Raw genomic sequence first — 18,345 nt, 5'->3', positions numbered from 1 at the left:
ACCCTTCCGCAGCAAGCTTGCGGGGCTCTGCGGCTCCTGGAGGTGCCCAACTGAGGGCCAGGCTGGAGCGCCCAGGCGCCTTGGGATGCCCTAGGGGCTTCATGGAAGCACGGCTTGGGGCGCACACAACACCCCCCCCCCATCCCTCCCCAGGCTGCAGCGCCGCGAAGCCTTGCCTCTCCCCGGGGGCTGAAGTTCCAAGTGCAGCCGACCCCCCTCTGGCATATCATATCCCCTTTCCCACACCCCTTCCTTTGGCCCCCACCTCCCCTCTGCCCTAGACCCTTTCTCTTCCTCCTCCGGGCCCCTCCCCTTCGCAGGCTCCCGGTCCCCCCTGAGCTGCCTGCGGACCCCTTCCCCGCCTGGCCTCTGCCTACCCAGCTTCACCGTTCCCTTCCCCCCACCCCCACCCCACTTTGTTTGAAGTTTGGGAGAGATCTATCTACTAATGGCGACGTTTCCCCCTTAGGTCACCGTTCTGCCTTGATTCGATTTGGGAAGGCAAGTTCCCTCCCTCCCCCTGCCCGACCCCAGCCGGGGCCAATCGCTCCAGAGCGGGTCAGAAAGCGCTGACCCCATTTCCACCTTTTCCTCTTTCAGCCAGAGTTGGGGGGAGGGGGGGGAAGAGGGAAGGCCTAGGACAGTAAAAACTGAGGGGGGCATCCCCACCTTCCAATCTCCTCTTATCCCCATCCCCAACCGGGTTTCCTAATTACCTCATTAGTCTGGGATGGGAGAAGGAGACGAGCTATTTTTCCTGGAATTCCTGGAATGTGCCCCCCCCCCTTAGTCATGGCCTTCAAGGCCCCAAAGCCCCTGGAGAATCTCCCCTTTGGGGTTTCTCTTCTGTGCTCTTAACAGTTGGAAGGCTTCTCCTCACCAGGCACTTCTGTGCCCCTTCTGTGGTGTGAACTCTGGCTTTAGGTGATTGTACATTTCATGTTTCTTTAGATGCCCATTAGGAGCGAGGCCTCATCAACGTTGCTGATGATGACAAACAGAAAGTCCCAAGAGGCAACCTGGAAGGAGATCTCCTTTGCTCAACTCTCTCTCTATGTATAAAAAATATATATGCTTTTATATCGTATTATTTACATAAGATGTAATGTGTGACAACTATCATTTTCAGAAAGGCATTCTTTAAAAAAAAAAAAAAGCCCAAATAATCACCTTACTGCTTTAAGGCTACTGTTATATGTGCTTTTAAATCCTTCCATGTAAATTCCAGTGAAAAATTTGGAAAGCTGTGAAAGGGGAGGGGGCGGCGGGGGTGGGGGGAGGTTAATCCGGGTTTAACGCTGCGATGCCGTCTTAGGACCAGGGTTATAGCCTGATTGCGTTATCTCTTCCCAACATTTGAGACGCCCATATTTCACCCAGCCAAATAGCTCCAAGAGCCGCGCAGATGGCTGCCGTGGTCGCGCCTCAGGAAAATGTGTTATTAATATCTAAATAACTTCCCAATACTGTCTGGTAAATCTCCCCTCCACCATTCCAAATGATGAATTCGTTTGAAGTCTTCCCCCAGCCAGCCTCGTCTTTTCAATGTCTCTCTCTCTCTCTCTCTCTCTTCTCTCTTCTTCTTAGCCAGGCTTATTTCAAACTGGTAAATATCTAATTCCTTTCACGGCTGCGCCGCGCACACGAGTCTTTTAGGTACAAACGCCTCGAAACAGCCGGTGTGTGTGGCGGTGCGTGCCCGGAGGTGAACATAAAACCCGCACGCCTCCGCGGCGGGGGACCCCCACCCCGTGTAGAAATGCGTCCGGGAGGCTGGAGCCGCGCGGGAACCTCAATCTGGGAGCCGAGCCCTTCCCCTGCGCGCCCTGGGGACCCTGGCCCGGTTCCCCGTGGAGACCCAAAGGCCTTCCCCTGCGCGCCCTGGGGACCCTGGCCCCGTTCCCCGTGGAGTCCCAAAGGCCTCTCGCCTCCCCGTCTCCCCAACACGCCCCACCCCCGCGGCTCCGGCCCCCCCCCCCCCCCGCACCCCCAGCCCTCCGAAGGCTTCCCTCGCTCTCTGGGGCGGATAATTACCCTCCGCTCCCCTGTTCTTGTCTCAAGTTTGTTTGCTAAATGTCTTCTATTAGATTATGCTCGTTCATTCCCCCTCCAACCTTATCTCCTTCTGTCTCGACTCTCCTTGCCCGTCACACTCGATTTAGGCACGAGTTTATCTGGCAAACAGTTTGCCGACTTTGTTTATTTACCGCGGGTTCCGGGGCTGCGAGCGCGCGCGAGCGCCAGTGTTTGCCTTTGTAATAGTTAGATCTCATTGTTGTTCTCCGTGAGTCTCCGCTCCCTCCTTCCCCTCTCGCGGCTTCGGTTGGGGGGGATGCAGGGAAGAAAGGGGGAGTCTTGTCAGCCCAGTGTGGGCTCGCCCCTCGCCGGGAGCCCCCCTCCTGCGGGATATTCCCCCACCCCGCCCCGCACGCCCCCTCTCCGCTCACCCCATCCCCCCACCACCCGGGCGCGGCGGAGGCCTCGCCCCCCTCCCTCTCTCCCTCTGGTCTCACCACGGAGCTCAGCCTAAAGCCGGGGAATTGCCTGACACCCTCCCATCTTCCTCCGAGCCCCCATTATGCGAAGCTGATCCCCACTCTGAACAGCCTCAAATCCCGCCTGGACTCTGTTTGATTAGATTGCCAACCCGGGGTAATCCTTTGATTTGGTAGAGTGTCAATTACCTTTCTCTAAACACACATTTACAGAGGAGGGAACTTGTTGGTTTAAATCAATGCAGATTGTTTCTTGATAAATGGACTATCTCCGTCCCCTCCCCGGCTCTCCCGCTCCCAAGGCCCCGCTCCCTCCGCGCCGCCTCCCTTTGCCTCGGCCGCTCTCGCCTATGCGGTAAACAATGCCCCTTCCAGGTGTGAAGCCGGGGGAAGGGAAAAAAGAAAAAAAAAAAAACGGTGTGGGCTGAGGGGAGCCGAGCCCCCCCTTCCCCTATTCATGCGCTCCCCCGGAGCCTAATTAAATTTAGCAGGTCCTTGTACACACAATCAAAACAGCTTCCTCCAGTGTAGCGAACGACCGAAAACCGCATTAGCAGCTATCCGCGCTGCCAAATTAAATTGTTTCCCACCTCCTTTTACAAGTGTCTAAAACCGACACTTCGGGGCTCTCCTCTCCCTTCCGATCCTCCTCCGTCATTTGCCACTCCACACCTGTACGTTCGCGGCTTTAAAAATGCATTAAGGAAAGAGGGAAAGAAACACAGATCTGCCTTACACAGCACCCCCCTCGGCCCCCACCTCGGTCGGTCTTCCCGACCCGGGGAAGTCAGCAAAGTCTCCGCCCGGCTGTGACCATGGCACTCTCCCCCACAGAGGAAAATGCACCCTCTTCTTTTCAGTTTGTGAGTCCCCCCTCTCCCTCCTTATTTCGTATTAATCGTGACCTCTCTGGGCGCCATACCCCAGAGGCCCAGATGGAGCCCCACGTCTGATCTGGTCAGTTTCAGCCTACATTTGTGCAATGTCAGAGGCATGAGGTTTGGGGGTGCTGATTACTGCTGATATTGCTCCCCCCCATTTCTTTACACTGGCCCCCTTAGTTCCCCCAGAGAGATGGCTCGACTTTTTGCAAACCCCTATCAAATTTCCCAGCAGAGTCTCTCTGGGCTCAGGCTAGGCAAATCTTTTTCTTCTCTGTCCCTCCTCCAGTCCTTTCCCACTTGGGTCTCCGGCCTGTCTCTCCCCTGGTCCTCGGAGCAGGGCTGAGGGGAAGAGGGTCCAAGTGGATGAGGGCAAGAACTGTCCATGTCCCTCTCCAGGTGAGCAGAGCGTGGCCGGAGCCCCTCTCCGCAGCGGTCTGAAATTCTCACCACCAACAATCCTAATAACTCGGTCTTAACAAGGATAAGAGCAAAAAAAAAAAAAAAAAAAAATACGAACAGCCTCATGAATATCAGCCCAAGGGGAGCAGGAGTGAGCTGTTCAGAGATGAAAGTGCACAGAAATAAAAGCTCAATTTAATCTGCTTTAAAACCCTTCAACTTAACGTTTGTGCTTCAAACTCTGAGAGTGAGGACTGATTGCGGATAAATAGTTTCTTACCATGCCTGGAAGCTATTACACCCCTCTCCAACACAGTTTCCTATTCAGGAGTCCCAGTTTTCATTACCAGCTCTAATAAGTCTTAACATTATTAAATGCCAAGCGGACGATAGGGAAAAACGGACTCAGGGAGGGATCTCTCTTTAGCGCTTAAAGAGGAGAGCTCTTAAACCCCTTCTTCCAAGGCTCCCCGCCACGAGAGGGGCAACCCCCAGAGAAAGCGTTCGTCAAGAGCAAGAAACCAAAACAAAGTTCGTGGGCGCACACCCCTCCCGTTGCTCTGCGCTTTGAGGGGTCTCTGCCTCTCCCCACCTGGCCGGCTTGGGTGGAGGTTAAGGGGTCTTTTCACCTCTAACTTGGCCGTGAAGCTGATGGCCGGGGCCTAGGAGGGAGAGGAGAGGTTCCCACTGGGGGGGGGGGGTGGTCGCCTGGGATGCCTGCCCAGGTACTCAGGGGGCTGATGTGACTTGTCACCAGATGGACAGGCAACCCTCACTCATCCCCACGGTCGCTCTGCCCATTCACACCCACGTACGACCACCCTGCACAGCCCCACGGAACCGCGGTTGCACAGAATACAGCCCCACGGCACCACGATCCAGAGGGCCACGGGCAAAGAGCCACACGGAGAGTCACATGTGCTGACACAGCCACCCAGCCCACACTCCCGGCGCCCAACATGCCCACTGTCACTCAGAAAACTGCTGGGCTTTCTGGATACCAGACCCACGGGTGCCATTTCATTTCTGCAGCTCCTCTCCAGACTCAGCCCCTGTGCTCTCTGCCTCCTCCCCGCAAACCCCTGGAGAACCGGAGCTTCCTGGTTGTGCTGCAGGGAAACCCTCCCTGCAGCGAAGTTGCCTGTTAGCTGGTTTCGTAAGCCCTGACCAACACCAGAAGCGCAGGACCTCCCTGGAGGCGGAGGGCTCCCCAAAGCCCACCCTTTCTATCCCCTTCCCTTCCTTCTTTCTCAGGACAGACCGAACTGGACAAACCCCAGCCACACACACGCACACCTAAAGTCTCTCCAAATAAAACCAAACCTCCTTCCGCCTCTCCCCCGGTACCTCCCAGAAACGGCGTCCGCCGTGTCATAAGGCACCAGAAAAGAGCCCTTCAAGTTCAATGTGCCCCACCCCACAAAAAAAGGAAGTGCCCCTAAGCCCCTTTCTGCTACAAACTGAAGTAAGGAGTGGGTCCCCCCACAGGGGGTCGCAGGGCTCAGGGCCGCCTGGGCCAAGCCAGAGGCGCTCCTTGGCGGCACAGGACCCCTTCCCACTGCAGACCTGAGGCCGTCCGACAGGCCCGGCGCAGCGGGGTGCCAGGCGCGGCTCCCTCCCTTTCTTCCCTCGCCCTTTTGTCCCTGGCGGGACTGGGCTCCACTTGGGGCCCTGAATGTCAATAGCCCGCCCCTTCCCCAGCTCTAGGCTGCTCTCAAAGGGGCTGCCCCTGCCCCTCCTCCCACCTTCCCCCTCCACCAGGCCAGTGGGGGCTGGGCCTCCCTGGGCGTTGTCTTTGGAAGCGGGCTTTGTCTCTGAAGTTCATCTTCAAGGTTGGGAGAGCCTGCTGAAAACTGGGGAGAGACCCGGGCTGGGAGTTCGCAGGACGCAAGGAGGGAGGTACCTCGAGAAACCTCTGCAAAGAAATTCCAGCCAAATGTGCTCCTTCCAAGTTCCCAGGTTCGGGGCGCTTCCCCACTTTCCACAAAGCTACTGTTTTGCTGGTTCACAGGAGCACTGTCTTTGCTGTCTGCCTGCCTGCAGCCCCCCACCCCTGCCCCGGCCCCGCATGCCTGCTGGGGGGCTTGCTTCTTCTCCCCAGCCAGCCTCCCCGGCTCTGGCTCTTGTCTTTCTGTCTCTCCTCCATGCCCCCACGGAAGACGCAGTCTCAGAGAGAACTCCGAGGGGAGGGGGTAGTGAGAAAGACTTCCCCTTCTCCCGAAACTTCCCCCGCACCCCCCGTCAATAAACAAAAGCACGCCCCCCTTTCCCGGGGCGTGCAGGCGCTTGAAAGATAAATGCCTTCCCTAGCAGATCCGGGGAAAAAGCCGGGCGCCAGGCTCAGACTCCCGGCAGCGGCCCAGCCGCGCTGAAAAGTGGGGAGAGTGCGAGGAGCGTCCGAATCTTTCTCCTCGCCGGAGACCTCCCCACCCCGGGCCTCTGGGAACTTGGCCCCTGCCTCGTGCGCCCGTCTGCACCCACTCGGCGCTGCCTCGGTCCGCGCGCCCTGACAACGCGAGGCTGAGGGTTCGGCGGCGGCCCACGCGGCCCTCGCTAATTTTTATTGATTGCAGCGGTCAGTCAACTGTCAGGCAGGGTTTCAAGGGACCGTTTAGAGAGCGTGTGCGGGTCTGGTTAACAAATTCATTTAGGGAGCCGCGGGCCGGCTCCTCCTTCCTCGCCCCCCCCCCCCCGCCCTTGCCCAAGTTTCCTATAAATAATAGATCCACGCCGGGACCAGCCGCCAAAACGCCAGCGCCGGAGGACACACGCGCCGGAGGGCTTGGCGAGGCCCTGCGCGCGGGGCTCGCGCACTCGGCGGCGCGCAGTACACCAACCTGCCGCCGGCTCCCCGGGGAGGCGGGGTCCGTCTGCGCCCCGGCTCCGCGCCCTGCCCTGGCCCCGGGCGCGCCGAGGGGGCGCTCTCGGCAACCCTCGAGGGGGCTCCCGGCTGCCCCCCCCCCGCCCCCACCCCCGGAGGCTGCGAGTCCTCCCGCTGAAGTTCGGTCGCCAGCCTTGGGCGGCGGAAGCGCAGCACCGGCCCGCACGCTGGCGGGTGGGGACGCGCGGCTCAGCCGTGGCGTCCCTGGGGAGGCTCCCTACCTTTGTCTCCCAGGATGCCGTCGATGCTGTGCTTGGCTTTCTTCTCGCCGTCCTCCTCCTTCTTGTCCGCTTCATCCTCCTCCTCTTTCTTCCCGAACTTGATTCTGAGCACGCGGCTAATCGAACTCACTAAACCTCAGAAATTCAAAGGCAAAAGAGCGAGTATAAGTCGTTGGGGCAGCGGAGCCCGGCGCGACCTGGGCCCCTGGGAGAAAGCCGCGCAGCCCCTCCCCCCCCAACACGCGGCAATGAGATTCACACCCGCTGCCCCCCTCCCTGGTTAAGCGTCTCTACCTAAGGACAGTCACTCGCTAGGGAAGCTGACCCACCTGGGGCATCTCACAGCGGCTTTCCTATACACATCCTTGCACACACTTGTGCCCTACACCCGCGCATCCCCTAGATACACTCACACCCACACCCACTTCCCCAGGGCCTTCCCAGAGGCCCTCCAGCCCCTGTGCTGCGGTCTCCACACTCAGGTGTGCGGCCCAGCCCTGCGTGCCTGGCCGCCCCTGCACACGTGCCCCTGCACACGGACATCCCAGGCCGCTTTCTGTCTCGCAAGGCAGGATGCTGGAAGGCCTCCACATTTGGGGCCCATTGCTGGCTGGTGGCACTAACGAAACAGAAATTGTGACTTGGGGAAAGGGGTCCAGGGAGCCCACCCGAGATCAACCCTCCTAGGATAGACCCATCTCTCTAGGCCACTTCCCGCAGAAAGTGCCCAGGGAGCTCCTGTTATCACCCAGCCTTATAGGATTAACTTTTTGCCCCTTCCGACCCTCCTTCCGTTCTGTCCATCCATCCCTCCTTCTCTCCTTCCTCCTCCTCTTCTCTCTTTCTGAACTTTCTTCTCCTTCCTTCTTCCCTCGCTTCATCTTCCTTTCGGTTTTGAGTCCCTCCTGTGCCCCAACTCTCTCCACGCTCCTGTCCCCCTTGCTCCCCCCAACTTTCCTTCAAGCTCCGCGTCATTCAGCACCTCCTGTCCTCTTTCTTCCACCCCCAGCCCCGAACCCCAAGCCTGAACCAGACTCCGCCGGCTCAGCTGCCTTCTCACCTGAGGGCACCGTGCTGCGGTCACAGTGCCCATCCTTTAGCAGCCGGTCTCGGATCTCCCAGCTGAACATGCCTGGGTTTTCCCTCTTGTACTCCTCGATCTTTTTCTCCACATCCGGAGTCGCCACCTGCTTCAGAGGTGGAGGTGGGAGAGCAGGAGTGGAAAGATGGGGTGGGGGGAGGGAGATACTTTTAATATCAACCTCCCAAGAGCCCCAGGCCAGGCTGGTGGCTCTGGTTCCCATCCCCCCCCCCACCACCACCACCGCCCCCTTCTGAGATTGGCCTTATCCCTTCACAAAACCTGAGCCTGGTTCCCAGGAAGGCAGCTGACTGAGGGCCCAGGGAAGTGATAGGTAATAAAATAAAAAGCTAATTAGGACTCCTAGGATCTCCCTTTCACTATTTCAGGCAAGACAGAGGGGAGATTTTTCCCTGGTCTGGGATGATGATAGGGGATGGGGCAGACATAGGGACGGCCCAGGGATGACTCATGGGCCCCCAAGTCTTGGGCAACCTGGAACCTCAGTTATCTCCATCCACTAGAAATTCAAGTAAGGAGGGAGCTATCCGGGGGTGAGGACACTCTCCTCCCGTACTTCCACAGGAAGGGTACGGACTCCCCAGTGATACTGGATGATGGAGGGCATTGAGAGGGGCTACGGCCAGGATCCCCCAACCGTGGGAAGGCCGACTGTCGGCTCGCAGCAAAGACACTCACTCTGGGCTTGCTGCCTCCGATGGCCCCAGGCCGGATGGACCCGGTCTCCTGGTAGCGGCAGAGAATCTTGGAGACACAGCCATGGGAGACACGCAGCTGGCGGGAGATGACACAGGGCCGGATGCCATGGTGGGCCATCTCCACTATCTTGTGGCGGATGTGGTTAGGCAGGGGTCGCCCGTTGATGAAGACCCCGCCAAGCTGATTGACCCGGCCTTGGCCAAGTGGTGTGGACACTGGAGAAGGGAGGGCAGATGGGGAAGGAGAAAGGCACAGGGTAAGGATGGGGAGGAGACACTGAGCACACCTCCCTGGCTCGTCTCATTTGAGCCCCAAGACCCCTGACAGAGGATCCCTGAACCCCCCCCCCCCCACACACACACATTTGGAGCCCAGGTAGTTACAGAGGTCAGGCGAAAACCGTCATAAAGGTGAGAGAAGGTCCTGCAAGGATGGAGGGGGGAGTCACGGCTGGCTGCTACAGTCCCCCAGACGCCGCGTGCCCCTGCTCCTGTCACACCATGGGGAATGAGGACGAGGGATCTGATGCTTCTGAGGACGGGAGGGAGGGGACAGAGCCAAGAGGCTGATGGAGTCTTGGAATCTCTGGGACCAATGTCCCCCGGGATGCAGTTTGGGCCACAGGTCTGCCTGCCTCTTAGAGAGGCCACTAGCGGGTGAGATGTGGCCCCTCTGGTCCGCTCCGTGCCCTAGGTGGTCAAGACTGATCCATTTTGGAGGGAGCCAGAAGGCGCTGGTTAATTACCAGTGTTTATTGCTCTGGCCTGGGCTGGCAGAGCCGTCCAACTTCTAACTGAACAGTCGAGGGACTGGTGACATGATGCCGTTGGTCCCTGCCTCTGGGGTCACCTGGCTGTCCCTCGAGGGACTCTCCTTGCTTCCAACCCCTCTCAAAGCTCTAATTTCGTTTTGGGGAGATCTGGGGAGATGCTCCAAGCTTCCAAATCAAATACTAGTTGGCTTCAGAAATCCATGAACTGTCCCTGCGGGCTCTGAGAAGCTGGTACACAGATGGGCCAGAGTCCCCCCCCCCCCCCGGGGTGTGGGTGACTTTGGGAACCTGGGAGACAGACATCCCCGGCGGTCAGCCCCTGCTGTATGCTGGGGAGGGGAGAGCTCCTCAGAAGCCTTAATGCAAAGTGTACACAATTTCCTCCCAGAAGGTTGGGGGACACCCGGTGCACTAATCCGGCCTCGATCCCCCCAATTTGGGGACTCGGCGGCTGCAGAGATCTGGCAGATTAGAACGATTTCACAGCCGCCGGAGTGGAGGGAGCTGCCGGTATAATTGGAAGGGAGGAGGCGAGAAGAGGCTCGGCTGTTCCTACCGCCTCCTTCCTCGCGCTCCCGGTCCCCCCCCCCCCACCTCTCTTTGCAAAAGTAGGAGTCTGAAGCCACCCTCGGATTTAATCAGAAATCGTGCGTCGCCAAGTCAGAGTCACTCGGTCTCCGTGGCGGGATATGCCATTAGCACTGGAGAGCTCTCGAGCGCCCAACTTTATATTCAAGAGCCTCTTTAGCGACCGGCGCTCGGCTCGCCTCAGTATTCTCCGTCATGTTGGGCAAATATTGTTCTAATCCGCTGCGCGTCCTCGGCCGCCTGTTTCACTTGCATTCGCTACAGGAGAGTGTTACGGCAAATCCCCGGGCTTGTGCGCTCTCCCGCCTGCGTGGCTGCTCGCGCGCACTTGATCACGGAGCCACTCTCTTCGCCTCTGTCTAATGCAGGGACCCGCGCCCGGCCCGCTGCCGGAGGGACCCCTCCCTCCCCAGATCGCAGGCTGCCTGCCCGTCCATCCCCTCCCCGCCTCCTTTCCCCTTCCTCGCGCACAAGGGGGCTCATACAATTACCAGAAGAGTAATTAAAAAATGAAAGTGGTGTCCCGTGTGACACCGTAGCTACCTGCCCCCAGAAGCCCAGCGATCCCTCGGTTGACAGGTTGAAGGCCTTCCATCCGTTTAGAAAGAAAGCAACACAACACAAAACCAAGCCAAAAAAAAAAAAACCCGCAGGAAAGGGTCTCGGCAGCCCGCTCGCACCCTTTTCTGGAGCCGGGAACCGTCCACGGTGCGTCCTTCCCTGCTCGCCCCGGCGCTGGATATTTCTTTAGGGAGGACGCATTGCAGAATCGCGCACTTTCCCCGTCCCGGGGTCCCCTCCCAGGAGAGTTCCAGAGTTCCGACGCCCAAGTGAAAAGTTGTGGGGGTGGGGCCGGGGGAAATCGTTGCTATCGATTATGTCGCATTAGTTTGTTTCCAGACCCCAAGAGCAGGAGTTTCTGACTGTTGCTTTGGAAGAAGCGGAGAACCTTCCTGGTTTGGACACACACACTATCCACATGCTGTCGGCATTTCGAAATAAAAGGGGTTTTGGAAGACCATCCCAGCAGTGGGGAAAACAAACAAACAAACAAGAACAATTCGGAACAAGGAGTAGGGGCGCTTGCAGGGGCGAACGCAGGAGAGATGCGAGAAACTACAGGGGGTGGGGGGGGGGAGGGCAGTATCTGAAAATAGTGGAACGAGCTGAAATTCACGAAGAGCTGGCTTTTCCTAGGGGCCGAAATCTGCCCCGGGTTCCGCCCGGCGGAGGAAGGCCAGGGCCCGCGCGACCTGTGAGGCCGGGCCGCTGGCCACCGAAAGCCACGCAGAAACGGACAAGTGTCGGCCCCGGAAACTTCCGGGGTCCAGCGCCCGGACTCCGTCCCAGATGAGACGGGGAGCGCGCCCCCCCTCCTCCCGCCCCGCGGCCGCTGGCGCCGCCGCCACCCCTGGAGATGGCTGCGTCTCCGCGGACCCCGGGCTCCCGGCGGAGGCGCGGAGGCGCTCTTACCTTCCAGAGGAAAGCCGGTGCGCGGGTAGTTCTGCCCGGGCGCCGGCCGCATCATCCTGGGGACGGTGCCGGGAAGGGCCGCCATTCTCGCGCACGCCGGGGACGAGTCCAGAGTCGGCAAAAATCGCTGCCAGTCCGCTCCCTTCACCCCCGCTGCGCTCTCTTTCTTTCCTTCTTCTGCCACTTCGCTTTTTTTAACCTCTTCCCCCTCCTCCCCTCTCCGCACGCGCTCCCTGCCCCCACCCCCACCCCCGGCTGCAGCCGTTCGCGTCCAGAAGCTGGGGAGGGGGGCGAGGTGGGGGGCGGAGGTTGGTGGAGGGGGGCGGTCGGGAGTGGGGGGGGGGGAAGGTGGCGACAGGGAAGTTCAAACAAACAAACACGCCAACCCCAAGTCCGCCTGTGCCCGCTCTGCTCGGCCAGAAGTTGTGCGGGCGGATGCGCCGGGCGGAACCGGGAGGCGAGGCCGGCGGCGGAGCGGGGCTGGGGTAGGGAGGGGGGAGCCGCGGCCGGAGGCAGGGCCCGGCCTCGGACGGGCGGCCGTGCGCGCTCACGCGCTCCGGGCCAAAGTTTCTGAGCCGAGAGGCTGCCGAGTGGGTTCTAGCCCGTATTTATTTATATATTTACTCCCGCACTCGCCCGCTCCCCCCCTGCGCTCCCCTCCACGCCTCGCTGCAGACCACACTCACGTCCCCCTCGCGCACCGGCTTTCGCCCCCCGCCCCCCACAAGGCTCGGGGAGGGGCCGAGGTGGCTCTGTCGGAGTTTCGGGGCTGGAGGGGAGGCGACTGGGGGTGACGGGGTTGGGAAGGCAAGAGGGGAAGCGAGGGGGCGAGCGATCCGCCGGGTAAGTTGTGCAAAAGTGCTCAGCTGGAGTACGAGGAGGAGTGGGGGGGACGGGGGTGGGGGCGGGGGGGGGAGGCAGCGAACGAGATCTGATAGGTTCGGACTTTTCTTTTATTCATGAGATGGAAAAGGGGGCCAGGGCGGAAGGGAGGCGAGAACCAATAACGAAAAGAAATCGCCAACGAATATTTTTTTCTCTCTCTCTTTTCTAATCCCCGGCTCGACCTGGTTTTTGGGGGAGAATTTGAACCGCCCGTTAACACAGAGGGAGCGAGGCCCCGGGGCTGGGGGAAGGGGGCAGAAGGGAAGGGGAGGGGGCCAACTTTGTGCAAGTGTCTTCTTTTGACGAATGGGCCACAGCGGCCGAGCGCCCGGCCCCCTGGTCGCCCACGGCCCCTCTCGGCGTCCCGGCTGCTTGGGAATGTCTGCTGCAGGGTTGGCGGCTCCGCTGAATTCTCGCCTTTTCTCTGGCCTCCCAGGGCCAGAGTGGGCTGATTGCGGATCTCCTCCATGTCTCTCACACGTTCTGAAATCTCCGCCAGTGGGGCCACTCGGGCGAGCGGCCTAGGGTGACTTCAGGAGAAGGGTTGATGACTTTCTCTGCGAAATAACGTCCGCGCCCCAGTGGCGGGTCCTCGCCCAGCCTTCCGCGGCTCCCAGCCGCCCAGAGTGCTTAGAAAACTGGGCGTGCCAAATATTAGGGACTGCGTCTTCTCCCCTCGTCTCCCCCTTCCCTTCACCCAGCTGCAGCCGGGTTTAAACTTGCCTTCCTCTTCAGGCACCCTGGCCACGACCCAGAACCTCTTTTCCGAGGGCAGTCTGGTGCCCGGAGGCTGACAGCGAGCGTGGTGCCCCGGATCTGGGGGGAGAGTCTTGGTGCCACGGGGAGCCCGTCAGTTCTGAGCTCCCCCCCCTCCGAATTTACAGGGGGGAGTGCCCCAATTAAACGGTCAGCAGTGGGGGTGGTGATTCCCCCCCCATCCCCGGCCGGAGTGGCCAGACGCCCCTGCCCCGGGACACGAGTCCTGGGGGCGAACCGCCCTCCCAGCGGGGCAGGACGCCAGGACAGCAGGCCTTTTGTCTCCCTCGGGAAAGAGTGTCTCCGGCCCAGCGCTGGAGGCAAAATACAATAAAATAAACCCAGCCCTCCAACTCGGCCCCCGCCCCGCAGCCCGCCCCCTGCCCGCCCTCTCCGGGTCCTGGGGTCAGCCTCGTCTTGGCCTGGGGGGCTCTCCTCGGGCTGGCCCTAGTGTGCCCCCTTCCCCTCCCCTTTTCCTCACCTGTGACCTTTGCCCCTCTCAGCATGTGACAGACTCCCTCCTCTCCCGTCTGTCCCAGCACTTGGGGGGAGGTGGGGGGGGGGTGGGGAGGGCTCATCAGGCTCTTGGTGGGGAGGCACTCTGGGAATGGGGGCCTACAGAAAACCTGTTAAACCCACACCTTCCAGTGGCTCCAGAATTGAGGAGGGGGAGGCCAGGTAGCTTTAGAATTGGAAAGGGGGAATCCAGGTTGCACTTGCCCAGGCCCGGGTACCAGGCTGGCCTGAGTTTTAGGGGCCCGGCAAGGTTTTCTGGGCTCTTTTCTTCGTTAGAGGTGCTACCCTGCTATATCCATTGCCCCTGAGGAGAGGGACTGAGAGATGAAGTTTGAGGCCACCGTGTACGTGTCTGGGGAAGTCCAGTTACACTTGGGGTCCCTTTACATCTTGTCTTGCTGGAAGGTCTGGCCCGGGACCTGCAGAAGTGACTGTATATTTTATGTATGCACGTATGCATGTGTGTACGGATATACACATACAGATATGCACACAATATACACTCATTCGTAGAGATACTTACAATATAGTGTACGTTCATTCATTCATTCATTCATTCATTCATTCATTAGTAGCTTCCATCCTGGCGAGGAAGGGTTTAAGGCACTGGTTCTCTACGTCTGTGGGTGGACCAAGGGGGTGTGTTTGTGTGTGAATTTAAGCCCCTGTGTGTCTCTAGGTGGAGGTCGGCTTGTGTGTAAGGCTCCTTGTAGGCTGGCGGGCCAGTCTGAGTACGCGAGTGCTTCTAAGTGAAGGTCTCTGTCTGTGTTTAGGTTTTAGAGTCGCTTCCATGCTGTGTCAGCTGTCAAGAAGGTGTGAATGTGTGTTTGGGTCGGTTCCCTGGGCGAAGAGAGGCCTCTGGGGCGCGCTGGCGTGGAGGCTGGAAGAGTCGGTCCCTCCTTGCTGACTTCACCGCCGGGCCACGCGCGCGTGCATCTCCTGGGGTCAGGGCCCACCAGCTGCGGCTGGGGACATCGAACTCGGGGTGCTCCATGGGGGGGCCACCTAACCTTTGGCACGGTCCCCGCCGTGCCATGCAGAGGACTGAGCTGTGGGCCCAGTCGCGAGGGAGGCCCCGAGCAGGCTCCCCGAAACCCCGTGCTAGCGGCACGAACCCTGAGTATTCGCAGCTTGGGGATTCCGTGGGCTCCCGCGGGGCAGGCGGAGGGGGAGGAAGGGGGGTGTCTGTCAGAATGAGCGTGGCCGTTCTCGCCTGTTGGAGACCAATTTCACAAATGATTTTTGCAACAATTAAGAAGTGTGGCGGGGTGAAATGGCAATTTCACATCCAGCAGGGGAAAGGGGGGTTCACCTGGGAACTGGGGCTGGCGGCTGCAGCTGGAGGTGGCGGGGGGGGGGGGATCTTTCCCTCTCCTCTCAGTTCCCCTGGCTCACCCGCTTGCCCAGATTCACTCCCCACACAGACATTAATCAACTGCAAAGACCGCCAGCCATTCTGCTGCTTCCAGCGCTGGGGGGCTCAGGTCTCCATTGTGTGGGTCAGGCTGGACTCTTGGCCTGGAAAGTTCCCGTTCAAGCCCTCACCCTAATCTGTCTCTCTCCCTGCTCCTTTCTCCCTCCCTCTTCTTCTCTCTTGGTCTTGATCTGCCTGTCTCTCTCTGTCTCTCCCTGTCTCTTACACACACACACACACACACACACACACACACACACACAGACTTTTCTGTCTCATGCGCCCCCTCTATCTCTCTTTTGTCACCACCCCCTTTCCTCCTTGCCTTTCTGACTTCTCCCCAGTGGGTTTCCTCTCTCAATCTGTTCATCCCGTCCCTGCCTCCCCCATCTCCATGGTGTGCTCAAGTATGTAGGGGCCTCCACTGTGCACCAGGCTATAACTCAGACCTGAATCCCTGGGGGAGCCCTTTGGTCCACGTGGGGTTGGGCAAAGACCTTCCAGAAGGGTCCCTCCTCTGCTTTGCATCTACCTCAGGCTGTCTCAAAACGGGCATCTCCAGGCTCAGCCCAACATGATTCTGGCACCCCCTCCCTCTAGAAATTCCTTGGGTCCTGGTGCTCTATGGCTTGGGTAAGTAACTGGCCCCTACCTCCATCTTCTCCCTGTCTGGTCTGAGTTCCTATCTGCCCCCCCCCCCCGCTTTGCCCCCAGCACCTCCTTTCTAAGAGCGACGACAAGGCACATGGAATTCCTCCTCTCAATTTCCCCAGATGAACCCTCCAAGTGGGAAAGAGGCCTAAGGATCTGGAGCAAGACCTCAGTGTGTCATCGGCCTGGGGAAGCTGGCCTTTCTCTGGCTGCTTCAGCCCCAGACTGTGAATTGATGGGTCCGACGCATGAGAGACTTAGGGCCACAACTGAGGCTTCCTTTTCGCTGCCGGCAGTGGCCAGGGATCCCTCCCCCCCAGCCCAAGGGAGAGGACACTCTTTTTATTTCAGATCCCTGTGTGATGAGCACTTTCTGAAAGCGATTACCCAAGGAATCTTCCTTTAAAGGGTGATAAATCCACCTTGAAAACCAGGGGTCCTGATTTCGGCAGGGCCTTTTGCATTTTCAGAGGCTCTGGCCAAAGACGTCAACAAATGGAATTATTCCGTCTTCAAATGTTTGATAATGAGAGAGGAGGGGGGTGGGCGTGGGGGTGGGGAGAGAAATAGAATATCCATGAACAAAGGACCTTCTGGAAGCTCGCTCCGGTTCCGGATGCCAGAATTCCTCAGTGCAGCTTGTGAAGGGGCACCCTTGAAAAAGAACACCTTTTCCCCCCACTCCCCCAACCTTCTGCTACTATTTTTCTCTCTTAAGTAGTAGCACTCTTAGAAGAGCGACCTTGAGATATCTGCTCCAACCGGGATAGGAAGGAGAGGGAAACTAGGATATTTTCCTGCTTGGCGTTTTCTCTTTTCCGAGCAAAAGAAAATAGTGTGGTTGGATTCCACTTCCCGAGGTAAATAACAGCAGTAATGGTAACAGTCAGACTTCTCCGAGGCAGACCGCTACATAGGATCTCCGTGATCCTTTTTCCTGGCCTTCCTCCACCCTCTCCCCTCCCCTCTCCACCTCCTCTCTTTGCCTCCTTTTCCACTTCCTTCTCTTTCCTCCTCTGGGCCTCTGCCTCTTGCTAACTGCTTTCCACTGGCTTCCAGAAAGGCAACCAAGGCCATCTTTGCAGCGTGTTCCCCGACATCCGTAGAAGCCTCCCCTCTGCCCAGCAACCCCTCTCTCCTTTGCACTCCTGGTGTGGGGCAAAGGGGCTTCCGTGGGACGGAGAGAAGGTTTCTTTTTGGGGTGGCCTCCCGGGGACGGCGTGAGACGGAGGGGACCGTGCGCGTGAGTGCGCATGCGGCCGTAGGTGAGGCCGAGAGCCCGTGTGTACTTGTGCAAGAGGCGAGGAGAGCCGGTGAGTGTGCGTGTCCACAGGTGTGCACGCGGGAGTGCACCGCGCACCTGCAGACAGGCGGGGCTGGAGGTGTGTGAGCAGCCGGCATTTCTGTTCCCTGCAACCGCAGGGCAGCCCGAGGACGGAGGTCTCCTCCCAAGCTCCCAGCTGCCCGAACAAAAGACCAAGTGCCCGATGGCTCTGGGCTGCCTGCGCTGGCCCCTTTAGATCACTACTCCAAGTTCAATTTGCAGGAGTCCAGCGTTAATGGGTTGTAGACTGCGCCCTTGCACAATTACCTTATCACAACCGAGCATCTATGGAACCGGCAAAGCATTTTCATTGAACAAATCAAAGGGGGGAGGGGTGCTGGCGCCCGGCTCCAGCTTGCCTGGAACTCCCAGCTGGCCACGAGTTCCAGGGGAAGCCCACAAGCCCAGACTAACTTTCCCTGCAGGCCCCCAGGCTTGTGGGGGCGGGGTGGGATGAGACTGAGGAAGAAAAGATCAAACGCTACCTGGTTCCCACCTCAGATGGCTCTTTGCTCGGGGGAGGCCGATGGGATGCTGCTCCTTTGGTCCCCAGGGCTCCTCCTGCCTTGTGTCCTTGGGAAGGCCCCTCCTCCATCATGGCCCACTCAGGGAGGGGTCTGTCCTTTCCTGGGTGCAGGATCATTTATTCTGTGCCTTCACTGTGGTAGCCTACGTTCCTTAGGAGATGCTCAGAGGACTCGTTGGGTGAATGAATGAATGAATGAATGAATGATTCTAGTACAAGCAGGATATGTGCACTTGGGGAAAGGTGGGGAGACCTGGGCTTGAATCTTGTGGGGATGGCGATCCACAGTGGTATTTATTGGACCTTCGTGCCGGGATTTCCTGGATCCCTCGGGGCATCGGGAGGGTGACCAGCCATAAGCACATGGTAAGAGATGCTTGGATGGAACTCGGGCACGGTCAGTCTGCACCGTCTTAGGGAGCAGTGATGAGAACTGGGTGAGCCTCTCAGGCTGCAGTCGGCACTCAGTACACACTGGCTTCCTCCCTTCCCGCTTCCTCTGTACTCAGTCGCTAGGACTTTTTTGTATCCATTTCTGCAGTTCTAGAGTGAGCTCAGTGTGGAAAGGAGCACAGAGGGTGCTTGATAAAGAGCTAAGTTGAACGATCATATTACTTTTTGCTCTTGGGCACCGATATTAATAACCAGGGTTTTTGAATGCCTCGCCTGTGCCGGGTATTGATTGAACAGCAAGCCTGTTTAATCTCCAGGCCCCTGTAGGTGGCGGATATCAGCCTCTCTGTTTTACAGAGGTGGGGG

At 58.9% G+C, this 18,345-nt stretch overlaps 1 protein-coding gene across 3 annotated transcripts in view; it reads right to left on the bottom strand.

Moving 5' to 3' along the window:
- PAX7 (paired box 7) overlaps positions 1 to 12,306 on the bottom strand; it is a 97,980-nt gene extending 85,674 nt beyond the window's left edge. Inside the window, exons 1-4 of one of the 3 annotated variants that reach the window (XM_027060261.2) lie at positions 11,515 to 12,306; positions 8,661 to 8,896; positions 7,941 to 8,067; positions 6,881 to 7,015 (exon numbers count right to left, since the gene is read on the bottom strand). In XM_027060261.2, coding sequence (XP_026916062.1) covers positions 6,881 to 7,015; positions 7,941 to 8,067; positions 8,661 to 8,896; positions 11,515 to 11,599 — 583 coding nt within the window. In that variant the 5' untranslated portion in view covers positions 11,600 to 12,306. Of the gene's footprint in view, positions 1 to 6,880; positions 7,016 to 7,940; positions 8,071 to 8,660; positions 8,897 to 11,514 lie in introns of all 3 variants that reach the window. The other 2 variants (XM_027060260.2, XM_027060262.2) reach the window with 2 other exon arrangements.
- Positions 12,307 to 18,345: the final 6,039 nt, after the last annotated feature.

This window comes from Acinonyx jubatus, chromosome C1 (assembly GCF_027475565.1).
Source record: "Acinonyx jubatus isolate Ajub_Pintada_27869175 chromosome C1, VMU_Ajub_asm_v1.0, whole genome shotgun sequence".
In the NCBI taxonomy this organism is placed as follows: domain Eukaryota; kingdom Metazoa; phylum Chordata; class Mammalia; order Carnivora; family Felidae; genus Acinonyx; species Acinonyx jubatus.
Note: the sequence above shows the minus strand (reverse complement) of the source record. Positions and strands in the feature narration are given on the sequence as shown.